The following is a 23945-nucleotide window of genomic DNA, read 5'->3' as shown; positions in this document are numbered from 1 at the left end:
TGGATGGGCGGTCGCATGCTCACGGTCTGCGGACCCGATGGCGAGGGGGTCTCCCTCGACGAGCGCACCCGCGTCTCCGTGCAGATCGCACCCGGGGGCACCCGGGGGGACTTGGCGCAGGCGCCACGGACGACGGCGCGGATGCAGGCCACGCTGGCGCACCGGGCAGGGCGAAGGGGTGCGTTGTAGCCGAGGCCTGTGACTGCCGCTTCGCGTGCAGAACCACCAAGCAAACCGCCACAGCAAACTGCCAAGCGTCCGGAGGGGGTCCCCGGACATTCACGTGCATGTGCGCACCGCTGTCCCCGGGTGGCCATGCGAGGACCCCAGCACCGTTTTCCCTCTCCACCCCCCGCGAGGGTTGGAAGGAGGGACGCGTGTGTGCGCACGTGCCTGCCCTCCCTGGCCCCCTCCCTCGAGCACTGCGCTCCGTGTACGTTTCCCTACCCCCATCTCCGCTGGAAAGTCGCCGACAAGACGCTGCATCTGTGATTCTGTGTTTGCTTCTTTGTGGATGTCGAGTGTCGCATCGCTGTTGCCTTTCGCATCTTTTTGTTGCTGTTGTTTGTGTGTTTCAGGCTCTCCATCCTGCGCCGCCGGCGCGACGAAAGTCGTCGTGATGCGCTGTGTTGTCGGCGATAGTTTTCCCTCTTATTTAGCCTTTGTCCAATTCTGCTCAACCCTCGTGGATCTGGTATTAGTTTTTACTTTCGATTTATCCGCTTATCGTTTTCTTCCTCTCCTTCGGCTCATCTGTGTCGTGCGTTCGCGTGGAGAGAAGCGCACTGTCCGTCGTTCCCATCCTTGTCTGAGAGGCATTCTTACGAGGCCACACACGCGCGTGCGGACGAGCCAACGCATCCATGTACACTAGTTTTGCTTTTTGATTTCTTTTGGTTTGGTGAGAATTTGTCTTTTTCCTTTTTTTGTTGGAATGTGTAAGTGTCTGTGAGGGTGTGCGTGATGATGGGGAATCTAGCGGCGCGTCTTCATTCACCTATCGTCTGCACTGAAAGAGAGAATCGAAAGAGACAGCCGGGTAAGACGGCGACCCCTTTTAGGCGGGCGGAAAGGGCGAAGCCCATCATTTAGGAGCCGTCATCTACTACCACCATAGCAGCACTGACATGAGGAAATCCGATAGCATGAAAGACGCGGTAGCGAGCTTGAGGTGGAAAGGAAAGGAGCAACAAAAATATGGTTGGAGGCGCAATGAAAAAGAGGAGCTGCATGCACTGGAGTTTGAAAAACGTCCAAACCACTCGCTGCGCCTGAAGCCTTTATTATTGTGTTTTCCCTTTGTTTTTGGTCTTGAGCCTCTTCTGCGTCTTTCTCTGTTGCCTTTTTTTATGTCTTGTGTCCTCTGTGTTTTCCCGGGGGGGAGGCTGTTCTCTTCATCGGCTGCGCTCGGCCTATCCTTTCCCGCCCTCTCTCTCACACAAACGCACGCACTGCGGTCTGCGTGGGCTTGTTTCCCTCTTTTATTTTCCTCCTGATGTCTTTACACTGTTTTTTTTTCGTTTTTTTTTGCTTCCGTCCTACGTGCATCCTCTCTCAGTTTCGTCGCCTCTTCTATGGGGTCGTGCTCGATGCCTGACTCTGTCCTCACTCATTTCCCATCCATCGTGGCCTTCTCGTCGGCGGCTGCGCAAGTGGCCGGCGGGCATGCAATGCGCAACTGTGTGCACGCGCTGGAAACCGCTAGCGGAAACGCATGGTCCGGTGTGGTGCCGATATGCGTGGAGGGAGTTATTGTCTGTTCTGCTATAGTAGATGGTTCTACAGAAATGCCCGTATACATAATACTTCGCTTGCTGGTGCTTTCCTCTAGTCTCTATCCTCGCATCTGCGTGATGCACACATCAGCGTCTCCCTTCGCCCCTCCTTCTTCTGCTGCCCTTCGCTATTATCAGTTAATGCTCTCTTTCTGGCCTTGTCTGGCCTCGGCGATGCCTCGTGGTGGCTCTGCTCGGAGCACCCCACCCCGCCCCCACTCCCTTTCTCTCATATATGTGTGAATCGTGCGCAGCTGGGCGTAGGCGTGTGCGCCACTCCTCTCCCGTCCTCTCTCAGAGAAGCGGACTAACTCCACGAGCCGCGTGTGTGTGCACGCGGCTCTGCCTTCTGCACTCGCGTCTTCTTTTTCCTGCTCAATAAGCTGATGTTCGTGTCGGGATACTGCGATGTGGAAGAGGAAGTGGCTTACCGATGAGAGAAAAACTGCGCATATGCATATCATGATCAAGTGTCCCTTCGCTCTCGGCTTCCGTATTTCTCGCTCTGGTTCGCTTCACCTCGTTGGCAAGAGCACTCGCACCTCTTTTCTTTTTCCAGATTGCTTTGTTGTTCTGTGATGCAGCGCTTCTTTTCCTGCACCGCTTCCACTGTCGACGCCGAAAAGCGAAAGGAAAAGGACTTGGCACCTGCCCACGGTTTCGTTGTTTTTTGTTGTTGTTTTTGGAGGGGGAGTGGACGTGCGCGTGGGGATCGATGTGACCTGCGGCTCTGTGTCTCATGCCTCTGCAGGCGGCACACATGCGCACTCACCCTGCACACAGAATCCCATCGGCGTGAGACACAAACCCCCCGCTTTTCTTGAGGTCGCAACGAGTATGCCAACGCAGAGAGAGGGAGCAGCACTATCCCTTCCGTCTCTTCCCCTTAACATGCGTTACATGCTCACAAAGGAAGAGAGGATCTCTGAAGTAGTCAGAACAGCAACAAAGACTCCCTTTTTCAGCACTGCAGCGCCGCATGTGATAGCGAAACGATGAGCGTAGCCCACCTCTCTTTTTTCTCTTCCATGCGGAATGCCAGAAAATCTCACGGCTACTTCTCCCCTTCTTCATCGTGGTCCTGCCTTCCTTCGTTGAAAGAAGCCCTCCCTCTTTAAGCGGACGCACCTCCGGTCCCCTACCATTCCGTTTCTGTCCATGATCCCCCCTCCCTCTCCTCTCTCCTTTTCCACCTCTGCCCCTTGCACATCGGTACAATACATATATGGGAAAACTCACTGCTCAACGCTGCTGGAAGTGCACACATGTACGCATACACACGCAGCATATGTGTAGCTTATAACCGAGATAAGCATAACGGATCCACGCACAATTTCTCTGCCCACCTTTACCTCCTCCGCTCCTAACCCGCGCGCACACACACATATATATAACGTGGTCGTTTCTCAGCTCCGAGTGATAGCCGTCGCCTAATCGCCCACTCGCTCTTGTGCATTACTCCCTCCATCCCTCTCTCTCTCCCGTTTTACAGTCTGCCTGAGAAAAGGAAGAGGGTGTGTGTGGAAGAGGCAACGCGCTAAGAAGCGTATCACGTGCTCGTTTTTTTCTCCTACGTCTTCTTCACTCTTGTGTTGCGTGTGTCTGTGGTCGGCTCAGCCAGCGTACCTCACATCTCTTTTTCTTATCACCGCCCTCTCCCCACACACACGCACTTTTTTTTTCGCGGGCTGTTTTCTCTCCTTTCTCACTATCAAATACCTTACGCCTTTAAGATTCCCGTTGTCGCTGTGCTGCCTCCTCTTCTATCACCGTGTAGCAGACCGCCCACATGCATACAAGAAACACGTACAATCACTCCTCTACATGCATAGCCGTCCCTGTCTTTATGTAGCTCCTCTGTTGCGCTGTAGCTGTGCTCTTGATTACCTTTATTCCTTTCTCTGCCTCGCTACAGCCTGTCTTTTTCTTCGTACCCGCGCAGCTGCTGCTGAGCATCATGGCGCTTCGTTACTCTGCGGAGACCATGCGGGTTCAGGGAATCGGCAGCCCGTACGCATCTCTGGCGGAGCTCTATATACCTGATCCAACCAACGCATCCCGCCGCACCCTGGATACTGCACGCACCACACTGAATTGGTCGGAGCTGCCAAGCGCCTTCCTCAACATCAAGGCTTACCAAGACAAAGTCGGTGTGGGCTGCAGCGGCTGGGGAATGGATGTGAGCTTGCTCTTGGTGCTGTACCCGGCCGTGTACTGGTTCCTGGGTATTATGTTGATCCGCTACCTCTGCCGCGAGCCGTTCGCGCGCTTTGGCATCTACATGGGCGTCGTCACAGAGAAATCCACATGCCGCCATCGCGGCATCGCTTCCGGCAAGCGTGGCGTGGCCTCCCTGTCACCACGCAATCGGAAAAAGATCATGAAGTTTCAGAACCAGATGTGGCTGTCGATGTTCTATTTTGCCTCCTCCTGCTTCGGTTACTACGTCCAGCGTGATCAGCCCTGGTTCAAACTGCCGCTCGACGACGAAGCCAGCTTGCACCTGCTGCTGCCGCACCCGTACAACCCGCCAGAGGAGCTGATCATGTACTACCACTACGGCCTGGCCTTCTACTTTGCCGAGCTCTGCTCCCTCTTCATCATTGAGCGCCACATGAAGCGGTCGGACTTTTTGGAGTACGCGGTGCACCACATCACGACGCTGCTGCTCATTCTCTGCTCCCACATCGGTCTCGAGCACCGCTTTGGCGCTTACGTGCTCTTCATCCACGATGCCTCCGACATCATGCTGTCTGTCAGCAAGTCCCTCCACTACATGTGGCAGGAAGAGACTGCGCGTCGGGAGCGCCGCAACACCAAGAATGCCGAGGAGAGGAACAGCAAGGCGCACCGGAAGTCGTTCCTGCAGCGGTGCGTCGTCTCAGAGCTGAGCTTGAACTGCTGCTTTGCCGCCTTCACTTTGCTCTTCTTCTTTTTTCGACTCTACTGCCTGCCTTTTATGGGCAAGGCAACAATCCGCATGTCCCCCAAGGTGCGTCACGGCAACTTCAACATGTGGATGCTCGTCTTCCTGCTGAACGTGGCGCTGCAGGGGCTGCATGTGTACTGGGCGGTCCTCATCATTGTTTTGTCACTGTCTATTGCGAAGGGTGGAGAACTAAGGGACATCCGTTCCGACGATGAGGAGGATTCCGAGTGCCCCTCGTGTGGCCATCAGAGGTCGCTGACGGAATCGAACGGCGCCGCCGCCGCTGAGGAAGGCAAAGGCATGCAACAGCGCAATGTAGCGCGCGAGAGCAAAGCCGCGCCGTCCTTGTCTTCATCCCTGACGTCGACTCGCAACCGCTCGCAGCGCCGCGGCTCCTCCAAACGGAAGGAGTAGTCGAAAGACGAACAACAACGCACACACAAAGAAAAATACGCCCAATGGAAGACGAAAAGAAGCTTTCATCTCCGCTGTCGACAGCGAGCGAGTCATCTCCTACGCGCTTCGCGCACTTGTGTGTTCGGGGGATGCGATATTTTTTATCATTACTTTGTTTTGCCTGTTTCATAAAGTAGCCGGCTTTAAAGGTTTGTGGGGAGAGGGGTGGGGGCAATCCGCTGGCACACACAGAGGCGGACGCGACCTGGAACGGCTCCTTTTCTCTATCGATCCGTCTTGCCACTGCCACCACGACCGTCACCCTTCTTCTGGTCTTCTTTTTGTCGAAGCGGCTGTTTAGATCTGCAGACAGGCCGCCAGAAGCACAAACACACACAGACGCATCTGCATATGTACGTGTGTTTCGGATTACTACTTGTATGGGAGCTAATGAGCGGAGAGTCTGCCTGTAGAGGGGCAGCGCGTCTTTTGCTGTCTCTGTTTTGTTATGTGGTGCCCTTGTTTTTTTTTTGAGCGCGGGCGAGCGCCAGCGGCGGCGGCCTCGGGTGTGGGCCGAGGGGTGAAGGGTCGAAAGTATGAGAGCGATAGAGAGAGCGAGAGACAGCGGCTCCTCCCACTTTTTTTCCTTTTCTTTCTTTATTGCGCGCGCGAATTCGATGCGTATGGCCATACCGCGTGCTAGCCATCCCGCTGTGCCTTCTCAGCTCTGTGTTGCTCCTTCTCTCTCCTGTGTTTGTGTGTGTGTGTGTGTGTGTTGTTGGTTGGCTGGTTGGCAAGTTTTCTTCTTTGTGCCTTTTTCGTCTTTCGCCGTGTGCCTGGTACTATGCCAGCCCGATTAGTGGTGTATACGTGTGCTGGTGGAAGTACTCACACGCGTGGAAGTAGGACGCTAGATACGCTGCGACAACAATCCATCATGTAGCCACCTGAATTCCTAGTGATTGTGTTCGGCTCGCTTGTAGGCCTAAATTGGGACTGCTGCAGTTTGTACCGGTGTGCATGCACCCTTCTTATGTTCATGTTGCTGCCACTGACTCGCCCCTCCCTTAATGTTTGCAGAGCTCTCTGAGTGATCATCATCAATTGCGTCTTCGAAAAAGGAAAAGAAGGGAGAGCGTTTAGCAATCGGCTACTCGGGGGGTTTGAGTCGCCTGCAAAGGCACATAAGCATGCTGTCTGGACGTGAGAGAGCCACTTCTCTTAAAGCCGAGATTGTGTTTTCCTGCGGTCGCTCACGTGGTGTGCATCCACGCGTCGCCAAGAGCAGCGCCATGCCGAGAAGCCTGACCCTTGTTGCTGTGCTGCGAAGGCATTTTGCCGAAGGCGCCCGCATCAAACTTTGTGCGCCTCTGCATCGTCTTGCTCTCTCTCTCTGGCATTTTTGCCCCCTTTTCCTGCAGACAACTCACCACGTCTGTCATCATTCCGCCGCCCCTCCCCCTCCCTCCACGGCTAGCCGGCTCTTCTACGTGTGCAACGCTTGTTCTCGCTGCCCCCTACCCTTCCTCCCCGGATATACTGTCCAACGCCTCTCTCCTGCTTCTCCATCACCACTTTATCGGTGCACCCTTACAAATGCATAACGCGTGAGCAGTGCTCACACAGCGCGTGCCATCTTTCTGCACACTTGTTTTTTTTTCGTGTGTGTGTATGTGTGTCTGCCTTTGTACAGTTTTGCTTCAATGGATGTGCACTCACCGACAACGTGTGCGTGTGATGCTGTGTTCTCGAGGTGTTTTCCTTATGCTTTTCCATTCCTCCTCCTGTATCGATGTGCCTCTATCACTCTTTCTCCTCTTTTTATCGGTGATTCCATCGACGCCGCTCTACCCCACGCCACGCCACTCGCTCCCTTTCTCGCCTTCCCTTTCAGCGCACCTTTCTTCGCCTCACCTACACCGCGTTCCATCGACCATCAACACTCACGCACAACACACAGACAAGCACACGACCTCCGGTGGGGGGGGGGGCTCCTCGCATACAGAACGAAAAACAGTAAGAGTTCCAAGAGGATCAGAAACCGGATCATCCAGAGCACAAGGGCTAAAAAAGTCAGGCCAGACGGTGTTATCGTCATCTCTGCTCCCCACGTTGTGGTTGTCGTCGCCGCCGCAGTCCTGATGGAGCTTCTTTCGGGCTGCGGTACCGCCCTCTTCTGCCTTTGCTGCGCTGAGGTCAGCGACACGCTTGACGATGGCTCTGAACGTGCGAGTGCAGGTCAGTAGCAGCAGCACAAACCCGGAGACGCTGGCGGCAGCGAATGGGAACGCGACCCACTGCATATAGAGAAGCCACCATTATCACGGTGGACAGCGGTGTCAATGGTGATCAAGGCAAGCAGAGTGCGCGCGGTCAGAGCACAACGGAAGCATGGGCAAGCCGTACTTTGCAGGAGCCCGATGCCGTCTCCGTGGCTGAGCCGGGCACCTCCGTTTACACTTACCGTCTGGCGGGCGATGGAGGAGAGGAAGATCCGTCTGCGTCAGTTCCGCTTGCGGGCTCTTGCCTCCAAGCCTCTACGCTTCAAGTGGAAACACCTGCTGCATCTGCTGCTACAGTTGTGGTCATGATCGCCTCTCTACAGGGAGGCCCCATGTGCATCGGCTTCTCTGCCAAACCACCGCCGCACCTTGCACTCGACAGAGACGCAGCGGTGCCTGAACCCGACACGGCACCTGCCTAACTTGTGGTGCACCGCGGCAGGACACGCGTGTGCGAGCAGTCGCTGTGGCGAAAGAGGGTGCAATTATGGACGCGTCTCGGCGCGCTCTCGCTCATCACCGCCACCAACTTCCCCTTCTTGTGCTTTCTTCGTTTCTCTGTCGATGTGCCTTGCGTGCATTCTGGCATTCGTATGTGCCTGATGTGAAAGCACGGCTTCGTAAGCCTGCCGTTATGGTGCCATAGTGGAAGAGCTGCTGGCAACCACTCGGTCTCGTGTGTGTGCATGTGTCTGCCCTCGACGTCCTCTCGTCACCACACAGCCCCATTACCACCACCACCTCCCTCTCTCTCTCTCAACGACCCTGTTGTCGTGTTCCTTTGTTTTCTCGGCCTTGTCGTGTTTTGCTTCTTCCGTCGCTTCGCACCTCAGCTATACCGCATGTGTATGTGAGTATGTGTGTAGGAGGAGGGGGGAGGGCACTACTACGCATTCCCTTTTTTTTTCGCGTGTGTGTGTGTGTGTGTGAGTTGTTCGTCGTGGTTCACACGCGCACCCACGTGCGTGCATTGATGTGTATCGGTGTACGTGTTTTGTGTGCATTGCGTGAGTGTGAGACTGCTCTCGTTTGCATGATGCTTCCCGTCCGCCTCTGCAGCACCTAATACACACCCCTCAGACATCTAAAACAAAAATAGTTGGAAGTGTCACTGAAGGTGTCGATGCCGATTTCGATTGCATGCGTGTGTGTGCCGCTCGGGTATTCGAGTGTCCGTCAGCGGGAAAGAGATCTCTTGATAGCAAAATATGCTTCGTCACAGGAGTGAGGGAACGCATTTGTCTCTTTTCTTTCTGCTTGCTTGCTTCGTTGTGTCGATTTCCGCCTTGGCGGAGCAACTTCCGATTTCTGACTAGTGCCTCACGACATATTCCTTTCCTATCTCTTTGCTTGTGTATGCGGGCGCCTGTGACCTGGCACGTGCACTTACTTGCTCGTCACATATGTATATATGCTGTGGATGCCGTGTGTCATGCGTGCGCGTGGGCGTGTAGGCGAATGCAAAGGAGGCGAGCATCATGCAGCAAGCGGATGTGAAGGGATGCAAACTGCCAACAATACGGCCGGCGTGACACGGGGCTGCTGTGGTGCATCGCAATTCCGACTCGAAATCTAAACACTTATTCCAAAAGCGTTGCATCTCCTTGCTTTCTTTGTTTTTTCTCGTCTCTTCTTTGTTTTTCTTTCCGTTTTTGCCGCACCTCCATCAAAACCTTCTCTCTTGATTCCCGTCTCTGTTCGAAGTAACGGTCCTCCCGAACCCACCCATTCTTGACTGCCTGTCGATCGCTTTCTCTCTCACACTCATGCACGGAGCACGTACACATGTTGTCTTTTTTCCCTCGTGCCCCTCAATGCCCTGTCTTTTATTATTATTAGCATTATTAGTTGCTCCCTTTCGCGGCTCCGTTCGGCGTTTCCTTTTGGTCTGACCCCGCCTCTCCTCGCCTCGGCTCTCTCCCTCTCTACGCATACATCATGTATGTATATATGTATACATATATACATCGTGCGCGTGTGCCTTTCGGATTCTTGCGGTGCGGCTTCTCGCCTCTCCCTCTCCTCTTGCTCTTACGCCTTTCTTTCTGCCCCCCCCCCCCTTCCATTCTCCTCAGCACGACTCCCGTGTTGTATCGCGTGTGTGGGTAGTTTCTCTTCTTTGGTGTGCAATACGTCCTCTCCCTCCCCTGGCGGCCTTTTCCCTCTTATGGAGGGCTCTCTATACTCCCTTCTACGCCACCCCCTATAGACGTACGCACTCACTCGCGCGCGTTCGCGTGATGTGCCTTTTCTTCTCTCTCCCCTGCTATACTCTGGTGTGCGTTGGCTCGTTTTTCACTGTTTTTCAGGCACGAAGGAAAGACGAGAGGGTGTGCAGGCAATCGATGTGAGCGCGAGTCTCCTTTCCTTTTTCTGCAGCTGCAGAGACCTCATTTTCTTGTTGAATGCCGCTAAGGAACCCCAATGTCAATCCACAGCTGCAGCTCTGCCAGGCAGGCCACGCCCTACCTCCCTCCCTCTCTCTCTCTCTTCACTGTCACTGTCATCGCCACTGTGGTGCGAAGAGTGAAAACCGAAAGATGCAGTGCGCCGTTAGTCACCACATAAACGTGTCTCTTTTTTTTTTCAGCCCTCACCTCTCCCCAACGTCCTCTCCGAGGAAGGGCACCGCTCCCTTAGCAGCTCTTGCCACCTCCCGCCAGTCCACTTGCGATGTAACGGATCTTCGTTTGGCCGTGTCTGTGCGCATGACGGTTTCTCTGTGTATCTTTTACTTTTTCTTTGTGTTCGTTTTGGGCCCCTTTTGGGGCGTTGCCCGGTTGTGTGCACGTTGGCATTACGCTGGGCTCCCTCTCACCTCAGCCTTCTCTCTCTTCGTGTGGACATGGGCAGCTCGTCGAACAAGGCGCGTCACCACTGTGAAGGGGGATGGTGCGCAACTATATTTCTTCATGTGAGCATGCGATGGGTGTACGTGGCGCTGGTCCCATGGCGTGGCCTCGACACCTTTCCGTACCTTGAGACAGCAAGGGGGCAGCAGCGAGGAAGCGGGAAAAAAAAAACGAAGGCGAGGTGTTGACGCAACGTCCTCTTTGCATCAATTTCGATGTGCGTTTCTCTCTGTCTTTCGCGGACTGTGCGCTTCCTCCGCCCCCACACAACCCACACCCCACCGGCTACCCTTTTCTCTCGATCAGCCTTGGCGTCCCCATTCACCACCACCGCCACTCTCCCGGCAACATCGTTTCCTTCACGGGCGCTTCTGCCGTGCTACGCGTACTTCGCTTCATGCTCCCTAAACTCCATCGCATCCCCTCTTTATATGTACCCGTAATCGGTTTCACCTTCCTGAGGACGGAGGGGGACGCACCCCTCTCAGTGCGTGGCATCTCAGGGTCCAGTGCACACCCACTCTGTGCATTTGTGTGGGGGAGGGGGCCGAGCCGCCCCTCTATCCCCCGCCGATGCTGCACCGCTTCTGGTGGCGAGAGGGTCAGGCGCCTACCTACGCAGAGGGGGGTCGGAGCAACGCATGCCCCCACTGATGCCGGCAGTGAGGCCGCGGATGGCGTTGTGTGGGAGAGATCTTCGACAGTGGACACGTTTGCGCCACCCATGTGATGGGCAGGGTGTCAGCGTGACGCCAGCGTACCTCAGCCGCCCCTCGCTGCCCACTGGTGGGGAGCCTGGGCCACCGGGAGGGGGGTGCACCAGGGGTGGCTACGGGCATAATAGAAGCGGCTGGGAGGCGGGTGAGTGAGCAGAGTTTGGGGTCAGAGGCCGTGCTATCAGGTAACTGAGTCGGCGCACTGCTGTACCGCGTGTGTCTATGGCTGCTTCGCACCAGACGATGGGGGCCTGTGACAGGGCCGTGTGGAGTAGTGTATGGCTGACGCGCTGCGACAGAGAACTGGGCACGGTGAACAAAGAAATGGAAAGTTTGTCAGGTCTGTCTCTGTCATTTTTGGTGCAGAGTCTGCGCCCCGCGTGCGCATGCTCAGCGTTGCGCGTTCGCACATGCCAGTCGGTGTTCGGTAGATGCCTTGACCAGCTCGAGCTCTCCTCCTCTTCCCCTGTCTCCCTGCACAAGCACGCACGCACATGTGTGTGCACGTGCGTGTGTGGGTGTGTGTGTGGAGGGGGGATGTTGTAGGACCGTATCGTATCCCTCTCCGCCTTTTCGCCACCCCGTCTCACCCCGACTTTTTTCGCTTTGTGTTCTGCCGGCAACGCAAGTCGCCGGCGTCGTTGCCCAACGGCAGGAAAAGCCATGCTCGTGGGGATGGGGCGAGGGGCGAGGGGCAGCGGAAGAGCAAGTGAAAGGGTAATGGCGGAAAGACGCGGTGTCGGAGGATGACGCCCCCTCGCGCTGGCTTTTTTCTCCTGCGCGCGCGCCTTTACTCTTCCTTTGGTTTCCGCAAGCTCCCTCAGTGCACAGCGCCAGCGCCGTCTCACAACAGAAATGGAGCGGCGACCCACACACCACCCTACGGTGGCGCAAACGGTGGAAAGGCAGCTTTCGCGCTACTCGCCTGGAGAATCGATGGCGATCTTGGTGCCGCTGCGCCACGTCGTACAGCCTTGGCTCGCTTGAATTCTCTCATGTGCCTACCATGCACAGCTGCACGTCAGGCACGCTAGAGTTGCGGCTAGCGTGAAGCGTAGAGAGCAACTGCATTACCACTGCGTTCACATTACCCCCTCGCCGTGCGCGCCTCCTTTATTCTCTCCCTATCTATGCCACTCCTCTCCTCTCTCTTCTCCTCCTTGCTCGCTCACACCCACTCCCATCGGCCGCAACAGCCCACAGGCGACAGACACGCCCCGCCCCCGCCCCCTTACGCACCCCTCATCTCCTCCTTTCCGCTCTTCCACCTCTACCGACCCAAACATACTCGAACCGTAGTCTTTCTTGGGCAGGGCTGTCTCGTCGCTTTTCTTTGCTGTTCCCCTCTGTCCGTGTGTGGTCTGTCCCGGGGTGCAATTATTTCCCACCCTCTTTTCTTGCAGAGGGAGGGGGTCTCTCCGCACCCACTGCGCATGCCGGGGAACTTGGCACATCCCTTGTAATGCGTGTCCCCACCCCCCTCGCGCTGGCCTACCCACCAGCCCCCAGCAGCGCGCTCATCGACTTCTATGAGTCCCCGCTGGCGACACGCGCTGCTTTGCCTCTCACTCTCTCCCCTCACCTCTTTTCGTTGCTGGCGCATACTCCCTCCTCTCACCCGTCTCCCTGCCCCCGCCTAGCTTGACTTCTCCCATCAGCTGTCCTCTCCACCACGACCACTCCGAGGGCGGTCAAGTAGGTGGCTGCCGTTTTCGCCCTCTGCCGTCTTTTGTCTCCACACGCCTTCTGCAGAACGCCGTGCCTCTCCCCACCCCCGTGCCTCCCCCCGCCTTTGTACACTAGCGCTGTCTGTCGTCGAGGAGTCGGAACACGTCAGCTCAGCCTTGCACTTCTCACTCGCTACGCACCCCATTCCCATCTATGTCACTGTTCTCTTCGACTCCGACACCGGAAGACACCAATCCCTCACCATCTAATGCCACGCTTCTCACAAGCAGCACGAGCACCGCACAACCGCAGGCCCATCTATGCTACTATTATCACCAGCACTATTCGCACGCGCCTCACATCCTGCCACTAAGGCATCCTGGGTCACTGGAGCAACGGGATGTCGGTGATGGCTCCCTCCAGTTACCGCGAGAGGCGGCGGCGCCGGGGCGGTCTGTCGCGTCACCGATCGCCCCCTCCCCACCGCAGCGGCTCCTCCGCGTACATCAGCCGGTCGTGTACGCACCCTGGGACATGATGCCGCAGCCCACCGACGGCGCACCTGCCCACCAGCTCCACGCCATCCCCGGCGCACCGGTCGGCCCCACGACAGCCACGGTTATCGCACAGGGCGCGCCCGCCATCTCCCTCGATCTTCCGGTCCCGCCGAGCCCCGACAAGCAGGTGCGCACCTACTACGCGCTCGTCTTATTTGTGCTCATGGCGGCCATGGGGCTACTGCTCGGCTCCTTCTTCACGCCGATCTGCACAGCGTGCTTGAACTTCACACGAAGCGTCACGGATGTACAAGACCCGGCAGTCTACAAGCGCAGCATCGAGGGGAGCCGCGGCATGCAGATCAGCGCGTATGCGGCGTTTTCTCCCTGCACCGTGTTCAAGAGGCACGCGTGCGACACGATCACCGCGGACCAGGTGTCCGGGTGGATGCGGTCCATCACCAACGGCATGCAGGCGCCGTTCCCTGATCTGTTCTCGTACAGCGGCATTGACCGGGCCCGCGTGAGCTCCTGCTCGTACATTCGTCTACCAGCAGCAACAACACACCCGGTGCCTCAGCTGCAGAACACCGCGGCCCCCGTGGTAATCGGCTGGCGCGCCTTCCGGAGCGACTGTGGCCCAACGCCTCCTGCTTTGCCTCTCCACACGCGTCACGGCTGGAGAAGCGGAGGCAGTGGCCTGGGCAACGTCTCGACAAGTCTGCGCGCTCATGAAAGAGAGCCACACTCTCATCCCCCTCTTGCTGCTCCTGGGCAGGGCGATGCTCCTGGCCACAACGATCCTACGCACGCACGCCCCGCTGCTGGCGCGCCGCATGGCGGCAATGCGAGCCACGTTCGTATCGTCCTCCACAGCTCTCTCCCTCAGGGGGCAAAAGCCGCCTTCACCCTCACATGCGACAGCGACACTGACACGGTTCCTATGCTGAACCTCACGACCATCTACAATGCCGACGTCTCCGCATACCTTTCAGACGGCACTGACACAAGCAGCTCGAAAATGGTGTCCGCCGCAGACCTTATTACGAGGGCGGACCCTAAAAATGTGGTGCGCGAGTACCAACCCGTCATGCGCACCTGCGCCGAGTATCTCGCGGCGTGCGCGACTATCGAGCCTGTGTACTACGTTGTGATAGCCCCCGCCAGCCCACTGCACAGGTGCGGGCAAGAAGCCATCAGTCCACCCAGCAGCCCTTCCCGAAGCTCCGCCACCGCTGCGAAAGTACTCATATGCGACATCACCGTCTACGAGCCTACCGCATACGCAGCAGGTGCTATGCGCTTCACCGCGAGGGCACAGCTAGCCATGAACATGGTTGTGTACCCGTCCAATGTTCGCTTCCCCAGCAGCGCAGCAGGGGCGCCGGTGTGCCTCACGCCATCTGCGATTCTTCTCGTGTTCGCCGAGGCCTTCATGCTGCTTACCATCGTCCTCACAGCGGTCACGGTAGGCATGGCTCCTGTGCAGCGCGCCAAGCTCCGCCAGCTCCGCGCCGCGCTAGATGTGGACGCTTCCGTGGCGATGGAAATCCTGTACCGCGCTCAGGGGGCCGTGGCGGCGGGCATGCCGCTCACAGCGGCACCAGCACCCGCAGCGCCCCGCGCACCTCACGAACCTGGCGCCGAAGCTGGCCACGCCACCGACGAGCCCGCCGCCGCCACAGCAGACGACGCATCCCCGATGTCGTTCACCTCCACGTCCACGGCGCCGCCACGGCCGCACATGCAGACGTCGCAGCAGCAGCCATCGGAGGTGCACACGCCCCAGTCAGAGTTGTCGGGCACCGCCGCCGCCATGCTGCTTGTGCCGCCATACTACCAGCCCGGCGGGATGACGGTGCCGGGGACGAGTGGCAGTGGCAGCATGGGTGTACCCGGCATTATGGCGGGCCTCCACCCGTCGCCGTACAGCGAGGGATACTACCTCGAGCCGGAGCACGGCCCGAGAAATGCAGCAGCACCCCGCCGCGACGCAGCCGACGGCGTGGTCCCACCTGCCGGCGCGGCACACACATTGCCGGCCGCAGCGGCGGCACGGCACGGTGAGAGGGACCGCAGCACCACCACGCGTGGCGTGTCGTACACGGCGTCTCCCGGCACGAGTCTGGTCGCGCAGGAGAGGAGCGTGGTGTGCAGCAGCAGCGGCGTGCGAGATGTGTCCGTGCGGAATGTTACCCTGCACCGCATCGGCCGGCGTCGGCAGCGGCAGCGTGGCACAGCCGGCGTCGGCAGCGACGAGGACCAGGACGCCGACGGCGGCGGTGCTGGCAGCGGCATTGGCTGTGCGGTGGCGCCAACGTGGGTGCCGGCGGCGCCCGGCGCTTTGCCCACCAGAGGCCACCAACCGGAGCTGCTCGCGGGCCAGGCGCACGCCGCTGATGCGGTGTCGCCGCCGGCGCTGATGTCGCTAGAGCACCCGGAGCCGCTGATGCCGGTGTCGGAGGCGACGGGCTGGATGTTCGGGCGGAGCCGACACATCGCGAGCCAGAGCATGCTGGAGGAGAGCTCTTCCTCGGCGCGCACCGCGGAGGAGCGGAATGCGGCGGGTGCGTCGATGCCCGGCAACTGGCCTGGCAGCGACACTGAAAGCAGGCTGGGCAGCGACGACAGACTGCCTTTAGCCAGCTACGTGCTGCCGGAGAACTCGCCCGGCGAGCGCACCATCCAGCTCTTTCTTCTGCGCGCTCGAAAGTCCTACACGCGTCTGCGCCGCAAGCAGGTGCGTGTTCTAGCCAAGCTGTTGTTTTATGCGAAGGCAGCGGCGTTCACGGCGCTGGTGTTTGCGCTGGTGTGCACTGGGTTGCAGTTGTCTGGTGTATCAGCGAGAGGCAGGGAGGGTCTACAGTTTCGCGGTGGTGACACTCTGTCCGACGACTATGTGCTGAATGCTAGTCATGTGGCGCTCATGTCACTCTCCCTTGCGTGCGTGGTTGTGGTCGTGGTGCTAGATTTTGTTTTTGAGCGAAAACGGCTGTGGTAGAGGATAAGCCGGCATGTTCAGGTCGCTCTTGTCCCGTAGCCCGTGTTTCGCTCGCTCGCTCGCTCTCTCTCTGGTTTGGCACACAGTTGATTTTTCCCTGGTAGCCCCTGTGTGTGTGGCCCTTTTCTCCCAAAGGTTGATTGCGATTCCCGATGAAGCTGCCATTTGTCCCAGGGACATGCACCACCGCTTCCTCACGAAGGGTTCGAGGTGGGAGTTCAATGGTAGATGGGGCCCACCCACCCCCTCATGACACTCCAGCCTAGAAGAATCATCTTTTCCAGGTTTGTCTGCTTTCTTCTTGTGCGTGCCTTTTCAGCACTTTGCCCTCCAGCCTCGTGTGGCGAACCGTCTAGCACCCCTTTCGCGCCCGTCCCCACCACCACGTTTATGCATGCACGCACGCTCCCTGTTCGTTCTCTCTGTGTGTCTGTGTGTATGGTAAGCAACTGTAGCTGTCTCACTCTCTCCTAGTGTTCGCTCTGCTCCCCCTCCCCTCCTCCCCTTTTATTTTGTACTCCCGCCGCCTTTCCTTGTGACTCGCATTTCCATGAGAGATTTCAAGCGTAAAACGCGCAGACGCCGACGCACACACGCACACGTACGAGAGCAGATGCTGATGTGTAGACGCCTGCTTTATGCATGCATACAGCAGGTGACGGCACCTGGAGATTGGCTCATTTTTCTTTTTGGGGAGGGGTGCGTGCGTGCGCGTGTATGTGTGTTTTCCCGATCTCTTCGGCGACAAATATATGTCTGTGCATGCTCCCTTGTCTCCGTGTTTCCTCTCGTTTTGCCGCCTTCGCCTCAATGCGTGTGAATGGGCGCCTGTCCGTGGGAACGCGTGGCAGAGAGAGAAAAAGAGAGCGAGCAGGCGAACGAGTCTGAGAGCTGTGCTCTCTCTTGGAGATTTCCATTATGCACCCATCAATTTGATGGTGTCCAATGTGCTCCCCCATCCCCCTCGCCCCCTCCCAGGCACACACGCACACACACACACAGGGTTTTCCACCGGTGTCTCCATGTCTATTTCTTATTTTTCCAGCGTTAGGGCACCTGTGGTGCGCGTCTACATCCACAGCTGCTTGCATTCGTGTGCGCATGCGTGTGTTTTTCTTGAATGCTTCCACGCTTCGGCTGCCTATTTTTTAGTATTTTTTTTCACGTTAGCGTTTTCATTTCAATGTATGTGTGCGAGATCTCTTTCATTTTTGTTGATTTTTTTTTTGCTCCGCGTCTCTCATTCTCCCTCTGGTTCATGCATATGTATGCATGGGTGTATATATATATATATATATTTTTGTGTGTGAGCTGCTCACACACGAGTGACACACAAGCACCACCGTCACCTTAGCCGAAGCCTCTCTTGCCAATCTCTACCATTGCGTTGTCCTCCATCTTTTCTGTGTGGGTGTTGGCATACGCACACATGTATATACATATATATAAATATATACAGATATGGCTTCTTCCTTCCTCGCGCTAGTGCATTCTGTAACGCTAAACTCACCCTCATTCTCTCTTCATTGGCATTCTTTTTTGTGGTTGTTTTTCGTTCGTGCCGGCGTCCTCTGTGTTGGGCGCGTGTGCATGTCTGTCGGTCAATGCCTGTCCATGTCTGTGTGTGTGTGTGTGCCTTCGATACCGTAGTTTAGCCTTTTTCTTTTTTACACCTTTTCCTCTCCGGTGTTTTGCGCGCCGTTTTTCCTGCACTCCCCCATAACCTACGAGAACCTTTTCTCGACGTGCTCATCTCCTTCAGGTACATCTAAAGTCGTCGACCCTTATACAAACACGTAGAGACGCTTATGGGGGAGGGAGAGACCGGTGTGAGAGCGCGCCACGCAGAGACTGGCAAGTGGGCTTGGCCTCGCCCCACACACTACAGCCTCCCCTCCCTCTCTCCTCCTCTCGAAGCCCCCTCTCCTCTCCTCTCATCACATCACCGCCGCAAATGATGATTTCTGCCGTTTCTACTCTCTCTCCTTACAGTTTCTCTTCTAAGCCGTTACTGCACGTCCGTTGTCAAGAATACATAACGGCAGACGCGAGTGATAAAACCACGCGCACACGCGCTCGCAGACGCATGCATGCATCCATCCATGCATCCATCCATCTTTCTCTCTCTCTCTCTTGCAGTCAGACGCGTCTTGTCGTTTTGCCCCTTCTCTGTTGCTGCAAACACTTTCCTGTGCTTTCCTTCTCTTGCCTCTTGTGTCTTGCTTTCACTCACTTACGCCCTCCCGCTGTGTCGATTTCACATGTCGAATGTTTTCGAGACACAGCAGCACACGTAGACACGCACGAATTTTGGCACACCTCTCTACGCTTCGCCTCTCGTGCCCACCCACACGCCCACCTCGCCGGCCCTACCTTCTCTTTTCCGCCCACTATCTCGCTCTCACATATGGCGTGCGCCGTCCCCTCCCCCGGGACGTCCCAGGTCGTTACGTGCCCGAGCACGCTGACATCCCCGGTAAAGATCGATCAGGAGTGGTCGATCACTACTTCATCTGCCACGCACGCTACCCCCATCCCGCAGGCGCCGGTGGCGACGCTGTGCACTCTTTCAAAAGCATCAGCGACCACGACACCGGTGGCGGATGGCACCCACGCTTTCCTTCAGCCTTCCCCTGTCTCCGCTATGTCGGCTATCCGCCGCTTCTTGCGCCGCAGCAGCATCATGGTCCCGTTCATTGCAGAGCGTGCAGCCAAGGAGGTGGTTGTGCTTCCGCCGCCGATACATCGTCTCTACCGCCAGGCGGACGAGACTCGGCGCTCGCTGGTTCGTCGAGCAGACTTCCTCGCCAGCTGCGGCGAAAACGAACTGGCCGCGGAGAATGCGGATGCCTGTGTGAGCGCCGACCGTGAAGCGAGTGCCAAAGTCGACCGTCCACGCGGCGACGTGTTCGACTTCACCTGGACCAGGAAAGAGGTGAATGCAATGCGCATGCAGCAGCGTGAGTACCTGCGCAGGCAGCGCGGCAGCCCTCACGCACCGGTTCTGGTAAGGATGAATGAGCTGGCGTCAAATCTTCTGAACGATGGCGATTGGGAACAGATGGAAAAGGCGAGTCCCACCGCTGCAGCTGTCGCCGCGCCGGCTGTGCATGCCAATGTAGCGAACATCGTGGCTGGCCTTTGCACGCGCGCCATCCCCCAAGCTGAGTACATCCGCAGCGTCTTCAATTACCGCATGAGCGTCCTGCAGAAGCGCATCAACGCGGTTCCGACCGGAGTGGTAGTCCCCGCTGTCGTGCAGGCTACCATGACGCTAGACGAGCTGTCGGAGAGCCACAGCGGCGAGAGTATCCCGAAGTACAAGAAGGACAAGGCCACCTCCAAAAAAGCGTTGTCGCCCACTACGGCGCCAACTGTCACCTTCCCGCATCCCGGGGTGCCTTTCACATACCAAGATCTTGCGCAAGACCCCCTACTGCTGACGGCTGAGCAGCGCGCCGACCGCCGCGCGGCGTTGCTTCACCGGCGCACGCTGTCTGAAGAGGTCTACGGCCAGCCTGTCCCGTACATATGAGTGCGCTCACAGGCACAGACACTCATACGCATGCTCCCTACAAAGGACAGAGCGAATGCCCGTGCCTGTGTTCGTCCTTGCGCGTTTTTACAACTCCTGGTGTCTATGTATCGAGTGCATCCCTTGATTTGCTCTTTTTTTGTCACAAGAAGGAGGTGGAGAGATGAATCAGAAAGGAACGTATCTTCCTGTAAACGCGCCCTTCCCCTATCTTATCTCGCTCTCCCTCCCTCTCTCTTTGTGTTCTCCCAGTCCTATTCGAATGTGATCGTCTGACGCCTTGATCGGTCCTCGCCACTGATCCTGTCCCGTCGCCACCTCTGATTTCTGCCTTGCCTTCCACGTTCCCTCTCTGCACTCGGAATCTTCTGCTGTGTTTTACTTGCTTTTTCATGTCGGCTTTTTATTCTTGGTTTCTCTGTTTCCGTTCTCTGATGTGTACCCCACCCCCATCCACCCTCACCTACATCTGCATATCTATGTGTACTACCGTGAAGGCGCTCCTTGGACAGGGAGTGCTGCGGACTCACTCTTCGCCCCTCCTCTCCTCCGTCCCACGCCAGCGAGCGAGTGTACCGGTCCATGCGGAGGGCGAGCCACTCAGCTCTTCTTTGTGTGCATCGCATGCACGCTTTTCTCGGTGCACAAGGGTGCGACGATGTCGGGGGACGCGCTGGGGCCTCTCTTTTCGTTGACCAGTGGAGGCGCGCTCTTTGCTCTGCCCGCGAGTGTTCCTTCGCGTTTACGTTGTGGCTGCGAATGGGCCGCAGTGACCTTGTGGCCCCCTCTCTCTCGTTCTTTCCGCTGCCCGTGTCTACAGAATAAGCTGCACACACACGACCCCCTTCATGTCTCCATCCGGAGCGACCGGAAGCTGGAAGGGCAGGCGGTCCCGCACTCTCGCCCGCACGCATGCCCGATGTTGGATCGATGGAGGCAAATGTGCTGACTCGCCCAATGGCCTCGGTGTATCTCTTCTTCCTTTCTCACGCTGGCGAAGAAGCGGAAGTGCTCGCATGCACACACGCGAGCGGCAGACGAGACGGATGCGAAGTAATGGAACATGAAGGCATCGTACAAAGGTGCGCACACATACGCAAGCTGACATGCGTCGCTCACCCCACCCCCACCCACCCTCCGCCACTAATGACTAAATTTGCGACTCTTCTGCTTTTCTCGCTTCTGTCTTTGAGCAGATCCCGGACTCTGTCATGGCCCAAGTGAATTTTTCTGTTTTGTTCTCACGCTCTCCTTAGCGGTTGTGGGCGCAGAGAAGAATGCTTGATGTCTACAAAATGGAGGGCGTCACACGAAACCTGGGCGACACACATACACGCTCACGCCCGTGCTGTGGCCTAGCAGGGATCGTGAGAACAAGCAGCGAAAGACATGCTCGCGCATAAGGATACTGTTTTTTTTTTTTCGTTTTTTTGTTGTTGCCGTTACTGTTTTGAAGTGCCGGTTGGGACAGCTAGCACGCGTGCGCACGCATACGCCCCTGCAGGCCCATTCTCACTCTCTATCCTCCTGTCTGTCTCGATATATAGCCCACACATACTCAGGAATGATGGGGGCCCTCGGATCTCTTCCATTTGTTGTAGTGAAGTCTGCCACGGCCCATCCTCTCTCTCTCTGTCTTCGTGTGTGTGTGTGTGGGTGGGTGTGTTTGGTTTCTGTGCCTTGTATGTTCGTCTGCCTTATAGCTTACATCCCATTCCTCATGTACAGCCCCTCCCTCCCTCCCCCTGCCTTCCGTGATCATCACACGGCTCTACGTGCATGCCCAGTAATATTACAGCACACACGCACACATATATATGTGTACATATAGGAAAAACATGGGTGGAGGTGGGTGGAGGAATCAAAAAAGGGTCCCCTTTTTGCACCGCTCTCCTGCTATTGCTCATATCTGTTTTTTTGTTGTTGTCGCCGTCCTTGTTTGCTTCGTTTTTTCTTTATTGTGTGTGCTATGCGCGCATCTATCGGCGTGTTGTACACCGTGTGCCCCCCTCCTCCTCCTCCTCCTCCATTGCCTCGTTTTCTCTTCAGTTGTTCGCGCTTACCTGTCGAGTGAGGGTGGTTCACGGCGTGACGTCCTACTCTTTTCCCTTTGCCTCTTATTGTAGGTGGGATGGTCCTCCCTGAGCCCGTACTCATCTCGTGCCTCTTTTTCGAATGTTCCAACGCGTCCGTGGCTGCTGTTTGTTGCCACCCCCCCGTCTGTTTCTCATTCTCCTTCTGTCAGTGTACACCCCACCCCCTTGTGCGGCCGCAGCGCTGGGGTTGTGTTGTGGCACCTCTCATAACCTGTTGGTTTCCGTGGCACATTCTAGAACCGCGGAGAGAGAAGAATGAAGTGGGACGAGTGGCACAGCAGAGGAGCCCACCGCATCTGGTAATTCCCTCCCTTCCAATTCCGGGTGCTTTTCACGCCACGCTGTCGTTCTCACTCGACAGTGTAGCAACCACCTCGTCGCCGCCTTTGATGGAGGTGGAGGGGTGTGTCACATGAATGACTATGCTTATGCCCCGTACACGTGCGGCGTCTTCTTTTCCTTTCGCCTTTGTTTCTCGACGCGGAATGCTTGTGTGTGTCTGTGGCGTTGCTTCACAGCTACTATCCCTTCTATGTGTTGATCTTCATGCTTTCCTTTTCTCTCTACTTGCCCTCCGCCCTGCTCGTCCCAACAACGGCTGTCATTAAGAGCACTTGGCCGTGTAAAAGTGTAGGTGTGGATCTGAGGTGTGCGACCATGGTATGTCGGTGGTGGGTAGAGGGAGGTCGAGCAGGGAGAAATGCTGCAAGCCCACGCACACTCTTGCGTCACCCGCACACAAGCATCCATGCATAACCGCGCAACTGTGTCTTTTCGTGTGAGCCCACGGTGAACTGTGTTGCCCCTGCGCAACGCAGCGGCCTCACCACCTCTGCACCCCTCCCTCATCCCCGCCCCCTCTATATTTCCTCCCCACCTTTCTCGGTACGCCCATAGAAGTGCATGAGGACGGTAGCGCCCGCTTCTTTTCCTTCCTGCTTGAGTAGCTCATCCTCATTTCTGTTGATGCTCTCCTTTATCTCTTTGTATGCTTGTGCGTGTGTGTGTAGGGCGGGGGGTCTGTGTGATCTCTCTCTCTATTTTGTGTTCTAATACAGTATATCGGAAAGTCCTCGCATGGCTGCCTTCGTGCAGTCTGTGCGTCACTTCTGCTTTTTTTCTCTTTCTTCTTCCCAGCACACACCCTCAACATCCCTGCGGCATCCCGCATAAGTCTCACTCTCCCTCTGCCTTTCCCTCCCTCTCAGATGCCGCTGTCTGCAATGTGTGCACGAAGGCCGACGCATTACGGTATAGATGTACCCAAGAGCGTTGAATGGTGGTGGCTATCGCTTCTCCTGCCCTCCCTCTTGTCCCCCTCTCCTGCAGCTCGTGCGATGAGATCGCACTGAGAAAAACGCTCGTGTCGCCGGGATAGTGCCCAGAGGGCTGATCAGCTATTATTATAGGTGCAGGCATATGTCTTGTGTCCAGCTCATCTCCCACACTTAAGCCACGGAGTTTGATGGGTTTTGAATCCTCGCCTTCCCATTGCGAAAGCGCTGTGCCCTCCTGTAGGGGGCACCTCAGCTGTTTCTCCCGGGCGGCTGCCGGCAACGATGTACGGGCGTGTGCGCGTGTGCTTGGCGGCTCTCTCCTGCCGGGGAGGATGGCAGCTAGTTTTACCACCTCGTGTGTGATCTCCAGTCAGCGCCACCCGGCCAACCCCCATCACGTCAGCCGGCGGGCAAGAGAATATGGTGGGCAGGGAAGGGTGGGCCCTGCGCTTTGGGAGAAGGCATCGAAAGGGCAAACAGCGATTCCGTAGGGGCACAGCACAGAAGCCAGTCCCCCCCCCCACCTGGCGACGTCTAACAAGTTTGCGAGGTCGCCCATCACAGACTAGTGGATGGCGATGGAGCCCCTCAACAGAGAGATGGCCTTCTACACCTTTTTCCTTGCCCCCATTCTCTCTCCCTCTTACCCGGTCCTCACGATGGGTTTTTCCCTTGTAGTCTCTGCCGCTTGTTGCGTTGCTGTTGCCCCCTCTTTTGCCCTTCGTTTCTCGTCTGCATTGAATTTTTAACGGGTACGACGTGGTCTGCCTGCACACACATGATACCTCTGGGACATCTCATCGGTGTATCTCTCCTATTCTCTTCTGTGGCCCTCCCCCCACCCGCCGCTAGGTGTCCCGGTTGAGGTGCATGTGTGCGTGCATCGGCAGCGAATCGACAGCGTTGCTGTGATTCCTCTCT

At 57.0% G+C, this 23945-nt stretch overlaps 3 protein-coding genes across 3 annotated transcripts; all 3 read left to right on the top strand.

Moving 5' to 3' along the window:
• Positions 1-3732: 3732 nt before the first annotated feature.
• On the top strand, positions 3733-5118 carry LINJ_31_1800 (conserved hypothetical protein; the record flags this gene model as incomplete). Its single annotated transcript, XM_001467437.1, has 1 exon — positions 3733-5118. The coding sequence occupies one exon, from the start codon at positions 3733-3735 to the stop codon at positions 5116-5118; it is 1386 nt and encodes a 461-aa protein (XP_001467474.1).
• Positions 5119-12831: 7713 nt separating this feature from the next.
• On the top strand, positions 12832-16116 carry LINJ_31_1790 (hypothetical protein, unknown function; the record flags this gene model as incomplete). Its single annotated transcript, XM_001467436.1, has 1 exon — positions 12832-16116. One exon carries the CDS (start codon positions 12832-12834, stop codon positions 16114-16116), a length of 3285 nt encoding a protein of 1094 aa, XP_001467473.1.
• A 2407-nt stretch (positions 16117-18523) lies between these two features.
• On the top strand, positions 18524-19651 carry LINJ_31_1780 (hypothetical protein, unknown function; the record flags this gene model as incomplete). Its single annotated transcript, XM_001467435.1, has 1 exon — positions 18524-19651. One exon carries the CDS (start codon positions 18524-18526, stop codon positions 19649-19651), a length of 1128 nt encoding a protein of 375 aa, XP_001467472.1.
• Between the last annotated feature and the right edge of the window lie 4294 nt (positions 19652-23945).

Source organism: Leishmania infantum, chromosome 31 (assembly GCF_000002875.2).
Source record: "Leishmania infantum JPCM5 genome chromosome 31".
Lineage (NCBI taxonomy): Eukaryota > Euglenozoa > Kinetoplastea > Trypanosomatida > Trypanosomatidae > Leishmania > Leishmania infantum.
Note: the sequence above shows the minus strand (reverse complement) of the source record. Positions and strands in the feature narration are given on the sequence as shown.